The 13,762-nt window shown below is 45.6% G+C and overlaps 1 protein-coding gene across 50 annotated transcripts in view; it reads left to right on the top strand.

Moving 5' to 3' along the window:
• neb (nebulin) overlaps positions 1 to 13,762 on the top strand; it is a 376,446-nt gene that overhangs the window by 66,778 nt on the left and 295,906 nt on the right. For all 50 annotated transcript variants that reach the window (XM_072470732.1, XM_072470804.1, XM_072470803.1 and 47 more), the window contains 6 exons: positions 3,662 to 3,775; positions 7,049 to 7,246; positions 7,447 to 7,554; positions 8,453 to 8,551; positions 10,402 to 10,506; positions 11,423 to 11,530. In XM_072470732.1, the coding sequence (XP_072326833.1) occupies positions 3,662 to 3,775; positions 7,049 to 7,246; positions 7,447 to 7,554; positions 8,453 to 8,551; positions 10,402 to 10,506; positions 11,423 to 11,530 (732 nt within the window). The remainder of the gene's footprint in view (positions 1 to 3,661; positions 3,776 to 7,048; positions 7,247 to 7,446; positions 7,555 to 8,452; positions 8,552 to 10,401; positions 10,507 to 11,422; positions 11,531 to 13,762) is intronic.

Here is a 13,762-nt window from a genome sequence, read left to right on the forward strand (position 1 = left end):
CATGAAACTGACTTCATTGCAATTATTAAATACTTTACCGAATTCCTCAGTACTCCACAATTGAACAATACATCAATAAGTACAATTTTTAGTTTGTTAGTTTGTCAAGAGATCATAATGCTCCGCAATTTTATTGGCAAGTCTTTTTCATATATGTTTGAGAAGTGGAATATAAATCGCACCAATTCTTCAACCGATAAACTAAGATCTAATGGCACAGCTAAATAAATGATTCATGTGGTGAAATCCCTTATTTTCTAATGCAGACAGACCAAGCAAAACTTACAAATTCCAATTTAATATCTGAGAGCGACACATTAAAGTGCAATTATTCCATCACCAGTGCAGCTCATTGTGTGGCAGACCAGTGTGTACCAATCTACCTACTCTTACCCATTCTACCCTCTCAGAAACTAGAGAGCAACTTGTAAAACAGCAAAAGAAAATGATCAAGGTGCATGATGAAAACGCAGGTATAAAATTGTCCAAGTTTATAGTTTGGACAAGTTCACATCCAAGATTTCACAGAAAGTATGAGGCCAAATGAGGTGGCAAGGATATGTTCAGAATCAAAATCCTATGAAATTCTTCTTCTTCGGTGATCAGTCGTTACCGAGTTTGATTATCCACCTAAGAAAATCTTTGTTACTGATCATGGGTTCTGTGGGTTCTTGCGTGGCGATGAACCCGATCTTAGAGCCGCATCTTCGACTGCACACTTGGCAGATGTTTCCAGGAGGTGGAATCAGTCCTTGGGCTGTAGATCACTGGCAATCCTTTCTCAAAGTCCTTTTCCGGGCCTCCTCTTGACATCGGATGTCCTCAACGAATTGTGTCCCTTCAACGCCTAGGTTCCTCCAAGTCGGTCTCTTCTGGACAAGGGTCTCCCAGGCGTTGACATCTCTATTGCATCTCTTGAAATGAAATGAAATGAAAATCGCTTATTGTCACAAGTAGGCTTCAAATGAAGTTACTGTGAAAAGCCCCTAGTCGCCACATTCCAGCGCCTGTTCGGGGAGGCTGGTATGGGAATTGAACCGTGCTGCTGGCCTGCCTTGGTCTGCTTTCAAAGCCAGTGATTTAGCCATGTGCTAAACCAGCCCCTCTTGAAGCAAGTCTTCAGGGTATCTTTGAAGCACTGTTGCTTCACAGCTCCAGGGTCCCAGGTTTGATTCCTGGCTTGGGTCACTGTCTGTGTGGAGTCTGCATGTTTTCCCCGTGCCTGCGTGGCTTTCCTCCGGGTGTTCCGGTTTCCTCCCACAAAGTCCCGAAAGACGCGCTGTTCGATAATTTGGATATTCTGAAATTTCCCTCTGTGTACCTGAACAGGCGCCAGAATGTGGCGACTAGGAGCTTTTCACAGTAACTTAATTGCAGTGTTAATGTAAGCCTACTTGTGACAATAAAGATTATTATTATAGAGGAGAGGTGGTTCCCTAGGTATGGGAAATGTTCCATGTTTGGTAGGATTCCTCCATTGATATTGATGGAGGGAGATACTGGACCTTGCTCTGGGGCAGGTTGGTAAAGGACTCGACTCTTCTTGAGGTTGAGATTGCGACTGATTCTTTAGTATATTTCTCCGAAGGTGTCAAGCATAGCTTGGCGATTCTCTTCTGAGAGAGTGGAGATAGCAGTGTCATCCACTGAGGTTCCACGAGCGATGCCGGTGTTGGATTTTTTCTTGATCTTGACTGGTTGAGGTTGATAAAGTTTCCAACCATCCTGCATTCAATGTCCACTCCACTTGGGAGCTTGCTCATGACATGGTGAAGGATGTTGGTGAAGGCGATTGAGAAAAGGGTGGGGGCAATGACATATCCCTGCTTAACTCCAGTCTTGACCACAAAGGTTTCTGTCTTATTTCCATTGGCGAGGGCTGTTGCTGACATCTTGTTGTGGAGGAGTCGGAGGATGTTGATGAATATCTCTGGACAGACGGCCTTTGTCAGGACACCCGATTGACTGAATCAAAAGTCTTGGTCAAAGCAATGAAGGCCATGTAGAGTGGTTGATGTTGCCTCTGGTATTTCTCTTGTAGTTGCCAAGCAGTGAAAATCATGTCCCCTGTTCGATGGTTTGGTCTGAAATCACACTGGCTTTCCGGAAGGATTTCTTCACAGACTGAGAGAAGGCAGTTAGCCAGAATTCGGGTGATGATCTTCTCCAATCGAGAGTCGGGAGATCCTCGGCAGTTTCCACAGTCCGCAAAATCTGCACATTCCAAATTTATATCTGAGTGCGACATCTTAAATTGCAACTGTTTCATCACCGACGCACCTCATTGTGTGGCAGACCAGTGTGTACCAAACTACCTCTTACCCATTCTACCCCCTCAGAAGCTAGAGAGCAACTTATAAACCTGCAAGAGAAAATGATCAATGTGCAAGATAAAAATGCAGGTACAGAATTGCCAAGTTTACAGTTGGGAGAACAAGTTTGCATCCAAGGTCTCACAGAAGGTCTGTGGCATCCAGCTGAGGTGACAAGGATACATTCGGAACCAAGATCCTATGAAATCATTACACAACAGTGATGCATAACTGAGAACAAACCAGGTCCGTTCCAGCTCCTCAGCTATGAGAGAGCTACAGCATCTAAGACAAAATCCCAAATGCAACCAGGAACAACATCCAAGAATGACAATCCCACAAATCACCGCGGGTAATTAAAGAACCCTCCAGACAAGGTCACCATTACCAGGTCTGGACGTACCAGCAGATTATCTCGACGCTTTTAGAGACTCATAGATTCATCCATTCTATGTGCTCATGTAATGGTAACTAAACATGAACATGTATTGGAAATACTTCTACTTCTTTGGAAACGGGAAAGCATCTTTAAAAAAAAAGGGGGGGTGTTGCAATACACCTTTAATTATTGCATCATGACATCACTGGAAAGGAAATGTGATCCAGTCTTAGTTTCACTTAAGCTATTGAGCAGAGCACACACACAGCTCTGCTACTGATATCTTCAAACTTTCTATCTATGTATAAATGTTCCCATGAGCTCAGTCTGCACAAATGAACTCACAACATATTTCACAATCCCGCATGAGCAACTTATGCTCATATCATCATAACAATACAACATGAACAGGATCTTCCTCGTTATGTAGCAAATAGAAGTCAGTCCAACTTATTTTCTTCCATTTTATTGCTCAGGTTCAAGCAGTAGCCTTTATACTTTAAAGGATGGGGACTGACTTGGGTTTAAATCTAATCCAAACCAACAGGATGAATGTCTCCTCTTCTGGCCGTAAGGGCCCTTGTGGGTTTGATGTGTAAATTTTAGCATTAATTAACTAATTTAGCATAATTATTCATGGAAATATGCAATGGGATTTGTTCCATAAACCATGGGGTGAGTGGTGTGGAAAATGGAAACTAGTGGGAGGTGAGGGGCATCTTTAAGGCACAAGAGAGAGTTTTATTTTACATCTTTGCTCAGAGGTCTCTGGAGTTCTTGAAGCTGATGACTGGGCATGCCAAAGGGGAAAATGTTTTTTCTTCATCTAACCTTCTTAACTCGATGCTCACATCAAAAGAAACACTGGTTGATTTTGGCTTTTAAATGAAAATGAAAAAAATGAATGAATGCAATCATGTACGGAAATCAAATTCTCACCTTATTAATAATGGAAGTGTTTATCTTTCAGATCAAATATAAACTAAGCTATGAAAAGGCTCGCGGGAAACATGTTGGAGCTCGCTGCATAGAGGATGACCCGAAGATCTTACATTCTGTGCATGTGGCTAAGATGCAGAGTGAGGTGAGCAAAAAGGGTTGGAAACCTAATTCAAACATGGCCTCTGAGCAAGACCGGCACAGGTTTGGGTTGCTACAACCTGGTCAAGGCGGGGGAGAGCACGGGAGCACAGTGGTTAGCACAGTTGCTTCACAGCTCCAGGGTCCCTGGTTCGATTCCTGGCTTGGGTCACTGTCTGGGCGGAGTCTGCATGTTCTCCCTGTGTCTGCGTGGGCTTCGTCTGGGTGCTCTTTCCAAGGGCCGGTGCAGATTCTATAGGCCGAATGGCCTCCTTCTGCACTGTAAATTCTATGATTCTATGAGAGGGAAAAGGAGGTTGGAGACGGAGTGATGGTTTGCAAGGACAGTGGGGCCCAGGAAACATGCAAATGAAGGCTGACAGGTCAATTTTCCATGGACCTGTTGCTGACCCTTTCAAACGCACGCAGAATTCACTGGTCCTGGAGTGTGTTAACCCTTGTGCCATAGTTTGCAGATGGGTGCAGAGATGTTGACTTACACCAACCACAAAGCCTGTTTCAGACATGACTAAACCTGAACTTCAGAGTTGAGAGCATTATACTATTCGAACAAGCTTCTCACATTTCAGGTCAAAGGAGTTATTTTCCTCAGGACAGTAAATTTATTACCAAACATTTTACCTTCACAGGGAGATATTGAATAAACATCATGCCTATTCAATTGCCAGACTAGTTTGGGTATTTTCCCATAGATAAACTGACATTCCACATCAATTCAGTTGAGTTCAAGAACTGATAGCTTGGCATCTGGAAGAGATGCAAATCCATCTGTGTGTAGCATTCCGAAAGCTCTACTTGGTTGCTGATGCAGTCAACCATAAGTAAAGTTCATCAACCACTTATTAGGAGATCAACTAGCAGTCACATCGCCCCCCTCCACAAATAGTAGCTATCTCGAGACACTGTTTATATATTCATCGAATCCCGGCCAAGAAGACAAATGTAATCCCTTCAGTGAGCAGCGTTTTATTTGAAATTCACAGTGTAGCTGCCCATGTAAAACTAATGCGAAATTATATGGTTTGAAGTGGAGCAAGTTCTACTTCCATCAAGAAGGTTGCATTTTGCACAACTACGTGGTGTCAGACCAGCCTTGGCAAATCAGCCGACACTGGAAAGATCCGTAATTTGACAGTTTTAACAAAGAACAATACAGCACAGGAACAGCCCTTCGGCCCTCCAAGCCTGTACCGGTCATGATACCAACCTTGGCCAAAACTTTCAGCACCTCCTTGTGTCGTATCCCTCTATACCCATCCTATCCATGTATTTGTCAAGATGCCTTTTGAAAGCTGTTAATGTATCTGCTTCCACAACCTCCCCTGGCAACGCATTCCAGTCACTCACCACCCTCTGTGTAAAAATACCTGCCTCACACATCTCCTCTAAACTTTGCCGCACGGATCTTAAACCTATGCCCCCTGGTGACAGACCCCTCCACCCTATGAAAGAGTGCCTGTCCATCCACTCTATCCATACCCCTCATAATCTTGTAGACCTCTATCAGGTCACCCCTCAACCTCCGTCATTCTAATGAAAACAGTCCGAGTCTATTCAGCCACTCCACATAGGTAACACCCTCCAGACCAGGAAACATCCTGGTAAACCTCCTTTGCACCCTCTCCAAAGCCTCCACATCTTTCTGGTAGTGCGGCGACCAGAATTGTGCGCAATATTCCAAGTGCGGCCTTACCAAGGTTCTATAAAACTGCAGCATGATTTACCATTTTTTATACTCGATGCCCCGCCCAATGAAGGCAAGCATTCCGTATGCTTTCTTGACTACCTTGTCCACTTGTGTTGCCACTTTCAAAAATCTATGGACCTGCATGCCCAGATCCCTCTGACTTTCTATATTCCCAAGAGTTTTGCCATTTACTGTATATTTACCCTCTACCAAAACGCATTACCTCATATTTGTCTGGATTAAACTCCATTTGCCATTTCTCTGCCCAAGTCTCCAATCTATCTATGTCCTGCTGTATCCTCTGACAATCCTCAACACTATATGTCACTCCAACAACCTTGGTGTAATTCGCGAACTTACTGACCTGCTACATTTTCCTCAAATCATTTATGTATACTACAAACAACAGAGGCCCCAGCACAGATCCCTGTGGAACACCACTAGTCACAACCTTCCATCCAGAAAAAAACCTTTCTCCTTATACCCTTTGCCTTCTGTGACCGAGCCAGTTCTGTATCCATCTTACTAACCTCACCTCTGATCCCATGTGACTTCACCTTTTGTACCACTCTGCCATGAGGCACCTTTTCAAAGGCTTTACTGAAGTCCATGTAAACAACATCCACCATGCTCCCCTCATCAATCATCTTTGTCACCTCCTCAAAAAACCCGATCACGTTAGTGAGGCATGACCTCCCCTTCACAAAACCATGCTGTCTATCGCTAATGAGTCCATTTGTTTCCAAATGGGTATAAATCCTGTCCCTGAGAATTCTCTCCAATAAATTACCTACTACCGACGTGACCTAGACTATCCACACAACCTATCCAAGAATTATCTGTCGCAAAGTCCCTTTCTTTGGTAAACACTGATACAAAGTACTTAGTCAGTACCTCGCCCATTTCCTCTGGTTCAACACATAGATTCTCCCCACAGTCCTTAAGTGATCCAATCCTTTCCCTGGACACCCTCTTGCTTTTAACATATGAATAAAAAGCTTTGGAACTCACCTTAATCCTACTTGCCAAGGACTTTTCATGGCCTCTCCTAGCCCTCCTAATTTCCCGCTTAAGTACCTTTGTACTTTCTTGATACTCCTCAAGGGTTTTGACTATCCCCACCCTTTTATACTGTACAAAAGCCTCCTTTTTCCTTTTGACAAGGTTCACAATATCCCTCGTTTACAAGGCTCCCTAAACTTCACATACTTTCCCTTTGTTCTCTCAGGAACGTGATTTTCCTGAATCCTGATGAACTGTTGCTTGAAAGACTCCCACATGTCCGATGTTGATTTACCCTCCAACAGCTGCACCCAATCCAAATTCTCCAATTCCTGTCTAACGTTATCATAATTGTATTCCTAATCCCTCAAAAACTTAAATTTGACTGAAGACGGCAAATTGAGCTCCTCCCATGGCCAGACAGGAGATGATGGATTGTTCTCAGGCCATTTCCACTTCTCTCTCCTCTTACTAATTTTTGTAAAATGTACTGTGCTGTTTCTGCCACGATTTGATAATGTAGATCCCAGAGAATCTCAAGTTCACTTATGTATTCTTTATTTTCAGCGCGAGTATAAAAAGGACTATGAAAAGACGAAGACTAAGTATCACACTCCACTTGATATGATCAACATCTCCCAGGCCAAGAAAGCTCAGGAAATTGCAAGCAACTCTCACTATAAGCAACTAATAAGCCATTATGTTATGCCTCCTGACAGCGTGCCTCTGAATCTGGCTAAGAAAGCCTACAGTCTGCAGAGTGATGTGAGAACCTGGTTTAATCTATTAGTTTAATTCATGTTATTGTTACTTGGGCTCAGCTTGACTCCTCCCTGACCTGCTGGATACACAGGCTTGCTGGTGATATGCAAAGCACCGCTGGAGTCTCAGTAATTATTCACTTTCTACCATTAGCAGTTTTCGTATTGGTAAATAATGTGCCCTTCTGTGTGTGTTCTTAACAGAATGAATATAAAGCAGATTTTAACAACTGGCAAAAAGGCCTTGGCTGGGTTCCTTATGGCTCCCTGGATGTGGAAAAGGCTAAGAATGCTATGGCTATCCTTAATGAGGTAGGTCTTTGGATTTGAACAGCCATTGAACAAATCTATCACCTAAATTCTTCAGTTTGGTTGTGGTGTGATCAAATGTGGTAAGTTTAATATTACATGATAGTCAAAAGGTATGCATGTCAACAAATACGATTTGGCACGATACATTCAAAGGTCCTAGGCATAATGTCGCTGTCATTTCACTTCTTGCACCTACTTGGTGCACAAGGCAGATTTTATTTGTTTCCATAGCCAGTTTTTTCCCCCGGAACAGGTTGTTACCCAGTCGCCAGAGGCTTGTAGCTTGAGGGGCGCCACTCGGCATCAAGCATGGCTGACCAGGAGTCTCTCCCACTCTTATCACCTGCCATTGGAAGGATTTTGCAGGCTGATAACACAACCTGTTTGGCCGCAATATGAACACACCTTCCCTTTGTAGTGATGTGCCTGTAAGCAATATCATAGATGGCTGATGGTATGACCTCCAACCAGCAGATGGAAGTACAGGCATGCCATACGGTCTCAGGACAGTGGTCATTGTGACAAGGACTCCAATATAAGTGGGGGCACATCCGGCCATCAGCAGATGGTTATAAGATATACAAGAGGGCAGACGTGCACTAGCGGTAGTTCCAGAGGAGCACAAAGAACCTCAATGATAACTTGTTCTGTAACAGATCGTTACCTTACCACGTGTGATTCAATAAATATCCTGGTTTGGACAAGTCACAAGTTGTTTGGCAGATTCCTTGCTAGATATCGTACACCAAACACAACACTCTTGGCCATCAGGTGCTGGGTTAGGACTCAAACCTGGAACCTCTGGCTCAGAGTCAGGGGCACTGCCCACTGCACCACAATAACTCCTACTAAGCATGTAGGCTTCTTCTTAACCAAAAATCTTTTTTTTTTATTACAGAGAAAGTATCGTCAACCTCCGGACACCATTAAATTCACTTCAATAGATGACGCCCCAGAAACTCTCTTGGCAAAAGCTAACCAAGAACAAAGGAGTGATGTAAGTTGAAATTTAGATTACCCACTCACCCCAGTTGACTAGGTGCAATAAGATTTGAACCCTGGAGTATATTGTTGATTTGGCAAAACTTGCTTTTAATCTTAAAACTTGCTGAAACAAAATGCTTGATGATTGACCATTTATGCTGTATCTAAAAGATGTTTGTTGTTCTATTGATGCAATATTGTGTTTAGAATTCTTCACTATAGTTCACAGGTCTGGAAAAATGGAGCTGATTGGTATAAAAGCAGAGGAATGGATTGGTGAACAAACTGAACATTTTGAAATAATTTGTCCTCCATTCCCTTACTTGACTCATGTAGGTTTTTTACCATGTTGCACATTATTACTTAAACCAGACTTGCCCAATCTTTTTGTGCGAGGGGCTGCGTCCTGCTCAGCAATCACTCTGGCTCTGCCCAGTAACCATTGTCCCCATACTCTGCAGTCACTCGATCTCTTTCCTGGCAGCCACTCTAGCCCCGCCCAGCAGCCATACTGGCCCCGCCCAGCAGCTACTTTCTCCCCCCCGCTCGTCAGCCTCTTTGACTCTTACGGCTACACAGAAAACCTCGCTGCCTCCTCAGCAGACCCACCGCTGCTCTCCCGCCATATTTTCAGGCCTCCGGTCAAAGACAGCTGCTCCTCCAATCAGAGACTGGCCCTCTCCCACATTTGCTGCTGATTAGCTCACTGGCGAACCCAGCAACAGCAAATTTGGGAGAGAAACTGCCTGTGATTGGAGGAGCGGTTCTATGAAGAATCTTTGAATTCGCTTACCGACATTGCACGGTGACACAATGGGGCAGCATGGCGGCACAATGGTTAGCACTGCTGCCTCACAGTGCCAGGCACCCGGGTTCAAGTTCAGCCTTAGGTGACTGTCTGTGTGGAGTTTGTCCGTTCTCCCAGTGTCTGCGTGGGTTTCCTCCGGGTGCTCCAGTTTCTTCCCAAATCCAAATATTTGCGGGTTTGGTGGACTGGCCACGCTAAATTGCCCCTTAGTGTCCAAAGATGTGCAGGGGTTATGGGGATAGGGCAGGGGAGTGGGCCTAGGTAGGGTCGGAGGGTGCTATCCTCTTTTGGTGGGCCGAATGATCTACTTCTGCACTGTAGGAATTCTATGGTTCTGTGGTTCCATTGTGAACAGGGGTCCGCAGGCCAGATAGAGAGGTCTGGTGTGCTTGTATAATAATCTGCTCTCAGGTTGTGAAATCGGCCATTCACCAGAGAGGGCATCTTGCGCAATCCTAACACTTGTCCTTGAGGTCGAGGTGTATTTCCCTCCTGGAATCACTGGACAGTGATTAAGAAGGGGAACTGTGTGTGTGTTTTTTCCCCCCTCTGCAGCATATTTACTGCACCTCTGGTCAAGGATTTCCACGCCTCCCGCAGTGTGTTTCGCAGCGGCAGAGACCCCTGTCAACAGGATTTCCTGATCTGTGCACCCCCTTCCACCGGGAAACTTGAGGTGGAGATTCACCGCCAGTGGGACCAGAAGGTCCTGCCAGCGAGAACCGCAGGAAAATTCCGGCCTCTGTCACCTGTTTGTGGATTGAGCACAGGCCAAGTACCGAGCTTGAAACTTTCATGGCCTATGCGACATAGTAGCAGACCAAGTAATCCTATGCCTTTGAATATTTTACATACAATCCCTCAGGCGTAGTAATAATGTGCAACATGATTATTAACTCATTCTCCAGCCTCCCCATTTACCTTTAGAGGGCTATACATTTAGCACTATTTATTTTCCAGTGCTCACAGCTCATTGATGTATCCGGAACGAAAATTGCTAATGATTTCTCCAATATCGCAGTCTCACATTTTTGTTCTTTGCTTTGTGAATTTAGATCAACTACAAAGCGAAAGGAGAGAAAATCATCCACAAGTACACTTACCCTCCAGATGTGCCAGAGTTTATTCAGGCCAGGGTCAACGCTATTAATGCCAGTGATGTAAGTATCTTTGAAGCGATCTGTTCAAACGCAGTAGCATCATTTCTAGCAAATGGACCGAAGTCAGCCGTGATCTTACATAAGGCCCAAACAGTCTTGGGTCGGCAGGAACATTCCTTTGAACAAACAGGAAAATCACTGCCTGACCAGCGCAGAAGCAGTAAAACCCACCCTCCAACTCCAGAAGGAATCAATCTGCGTTTCAGACGTTGAACTCCATGGCCTGCACCTGAATTTCACTTTTGAAAGTATCAGGAAATATTCTCCTCTATTGATTGCGGGACGATTGGAATTTTCAATCTGAGAATAGTAGATCTTTGTTAGGTTATGGGTTTGGAGCGAAAGTAGGTTGTACTGCAGATCCACCATGATCTGTCTGAATGGTGGAGCATGCTCGAGGGGCTGAATGGCCTACTGGTGCTGCTTGTGACTTTGGCACGAAAGGACTGAAAACATTCTCTTCGGTGCTCCGAGGACACATTTGGCTTTCCATTCAGTATCTCTCCATCAGCCTGAGATGCATCTCAAAGTGGAGGAGTGGAAAGCTGAGGTCCATTCCCTTAAATCAGGGCTGCAGCAGACCAATCACAATACCAGGCAAAGGATTTGACACAACCCATTCAGTGACAGGTCCCTCAGATTTCCAAAGTTTTGCACGCAACAGCATTTCCTGCTTGAAATGGTGCGTCCTGGAGGAAGTGACTTTGGCTATCTCTCAATGGATCTGACTGGTAGCCAATAGCCTGCTCGAACTGTCAGTAACGGTAGCGGCTGAACAAGACAATTTTTCAATCAATGTACACATTGCCCACCAAATAATACGTCAGCTCAGTTTCATATCATTTTGTGTAGTTCTGAACCTCGTCAACGTTACTATTTTCATCATGATTTAATTAAATATCACTTCCATTTGCAGAACTGCTACAAACAAGCATGGAAAAAGGATTTAGCAAAGGGTTATAAACTTACGTTCGACGCTATTCCAATTATCGCTGCTAAATCTGCCCGGCATAATGCTAGTGATGTAAGTACACAATGTTCATATTTTTAATAGTACTTTATTAGACTTCTTACCCATACCATTTTATTCTGCCGATTTTTATTTTCCTTGTGTCCTGTGGTATGGATAAATTAGAATTAAGATGGCAATAAAGTTTACGTTATTGAACTTTGACAATGAGTACAAGACAATAGGACAAGAATATAAAATTCACAAGCCTCGTGAAAGGGTAGAGATTAAAATAAAAGGCTCATTGAGTAATGGATTTGTGAAATAGATGTCCAGACAGAGGGCGCGATTCCGCCAAAAGGGAACAAAGTCCCCTCGCGGGCGCGTTTCGCCGTGTGTTTCCCGGCACTTGGCAGCACCAGGCTGGCACTGCCAGGGTACCCAGGTGGCACCAGCAGTGCCAGGGTACCACCCTGCCCAAAGGGCATGCAGCTGGGGACCTCCGATCCTCTGGGAGTGCTGTTCCACCTGGCCTCCGTTTGTGGGGACCAGGACTGATCGGTGCTCGTTCAACGGGCTGGATTCTCTGATTTGAAGATTAAGTGCTGACGCCGGCGTGGGAACAGTGGTGTTTTATGCCTGAAAAAATGGCACAAAAGCTGCACTGATCCTCCGCCTGGTGGGGGGCTAGCAGGCACGCAGCGTAAAGTCCCCGGCTGTCGATGCGGCTGGAGAATTGCCGGGTCGGTGGCCGCGCATGCGCACGGCGGAAGCTTGCTGCAGCGTGTAACATAGCGCCGGCCGCGTGCAGACCCGGCCTGCCACATACTGACCCTGTAAACCCCCTCGCCACACCCGGACCACCCCCCACTAGTGCCCCCAGCTCACGCTAAAGCTCCCCCCCCTGCCCGCGGAACCCCCCCCCCCCCGACTGTGGCGCCGCTGGACTCAGTCCGCAGACGCCACGCTGGGTTCATGAACAAAAATAGCATGAGTGACCCACGCCATCGGAAACTCGGCTCATTGGGGGCGGAGCAACGGCAGGGCCTCAGTTGACGTTCTGAGGCTGTCCATACGGCGTGCGGCGTACTCGTTTTTGAGGGGTCGGAGTACCACAAATGCAGCGCCGCCCCTGATTTTGGCGCAAATGGTGATTCTCCGGCCAATCGCCAAACCCGATTTTGGCGTCGGCGACTGGAGAATCCCGCCCAAGGTCTCTCAGGCGAAGGGGTTGAATCCACCTTGTCATGATTGTTCGAGACCAAACAGGTGTGAGTCTAGAATTTCCTTGGAGTTGCTTATGATTTGTATTTGTGACCTTGCTGCAAGTGTGGTAAAATCTGAGATACAGGGCATTTCCACTGCACTGTCGACAGAATTACATGGCTTACGGTCTCTGGATGGAACGGGCTTGACAGATGAAGGAACCTTTACTTACTGAGTAACCTTTGCCTACTCCCCATCTTCTTATGTACTATGTCCCTGATAAGAAGACAAATATCCAGCTCCTTTCTAATAGAGACATCCAAGAGTGATCCAAAGTCACTCTTCCCTTAAATTTCCCTACCATGTCAAGGTATAGGAGAGGGTCAGGTGGCTGGACAGCTGGTCCGTGAAGCAGGGAGAGGCCAACAGCGTGGATTCAATTCCCGTTCCGACTGAGGTTATTCCTTCTCAACCTTGCCACTCACCTGAGGTGTGGTGACCCTCAGGTTAAATCATCACCAGTCACCTCTCCCCCTCAAAGGGGAAAGCAGCCTATGGTCATCTGGGACTATGCTGACTTTACTAACTTTACAGGAGGAATAATTATGTGATCCACAGCAGGGCTAACCTTGTGAGAATGGGAGGGCCTATGTTGACATGAGGGCATTGATGGAGACTCCCCCAACCTGCCTTCCAACTAGAAGTGTGAGTGGGATCACTTTTCAGGCTTCCCCCTTTCCCCGAACTCTTCCGAGCAGCCTAAAAATTGAGGCCAGGCGGGAAATAGCCCTTGAGTGGTCATTAATTGACCATTTAATTTCCTGAATTGGGACAAGGGCTGGGGGGCAAATCTAGACCTTGCCTCTTCTACCATAAAATTGTGGAGCGGTTTACTGATGGGAAGGCCATCTACGGTTCTGCCAATGATGGCCTCCGACCATGGATTCCATGGTGATAGTGGGTGTGAACAATAGGAACACGCGTTGACATTGGCAAGACCAGAAGGTCCCACTACTGGACAATGGTGGGCCACCTTCGCTGTTGCAAAACATGCCATGGAAGGGAATGGTGGAAAATCCCACCCGCTGTCATTAGTTGCCG

Source organism: Scyliorhinus torazame, chromosome 2 (assembly GCF_047496885.1).
Source record: "Scyliorhinus torazame isolate Kashiwa2021f chromosome 2, sScyTor2.1, whole genome shotgun sequence".
In the NCBI taxonomy this organism is placed as follows: Eukaryota; Metazoa; Chordata; class Chondrichthyes; order Carcharhiniformes; family Scyliorhinidae; genus Scyliorhinus; species Scyliorhinus torazame.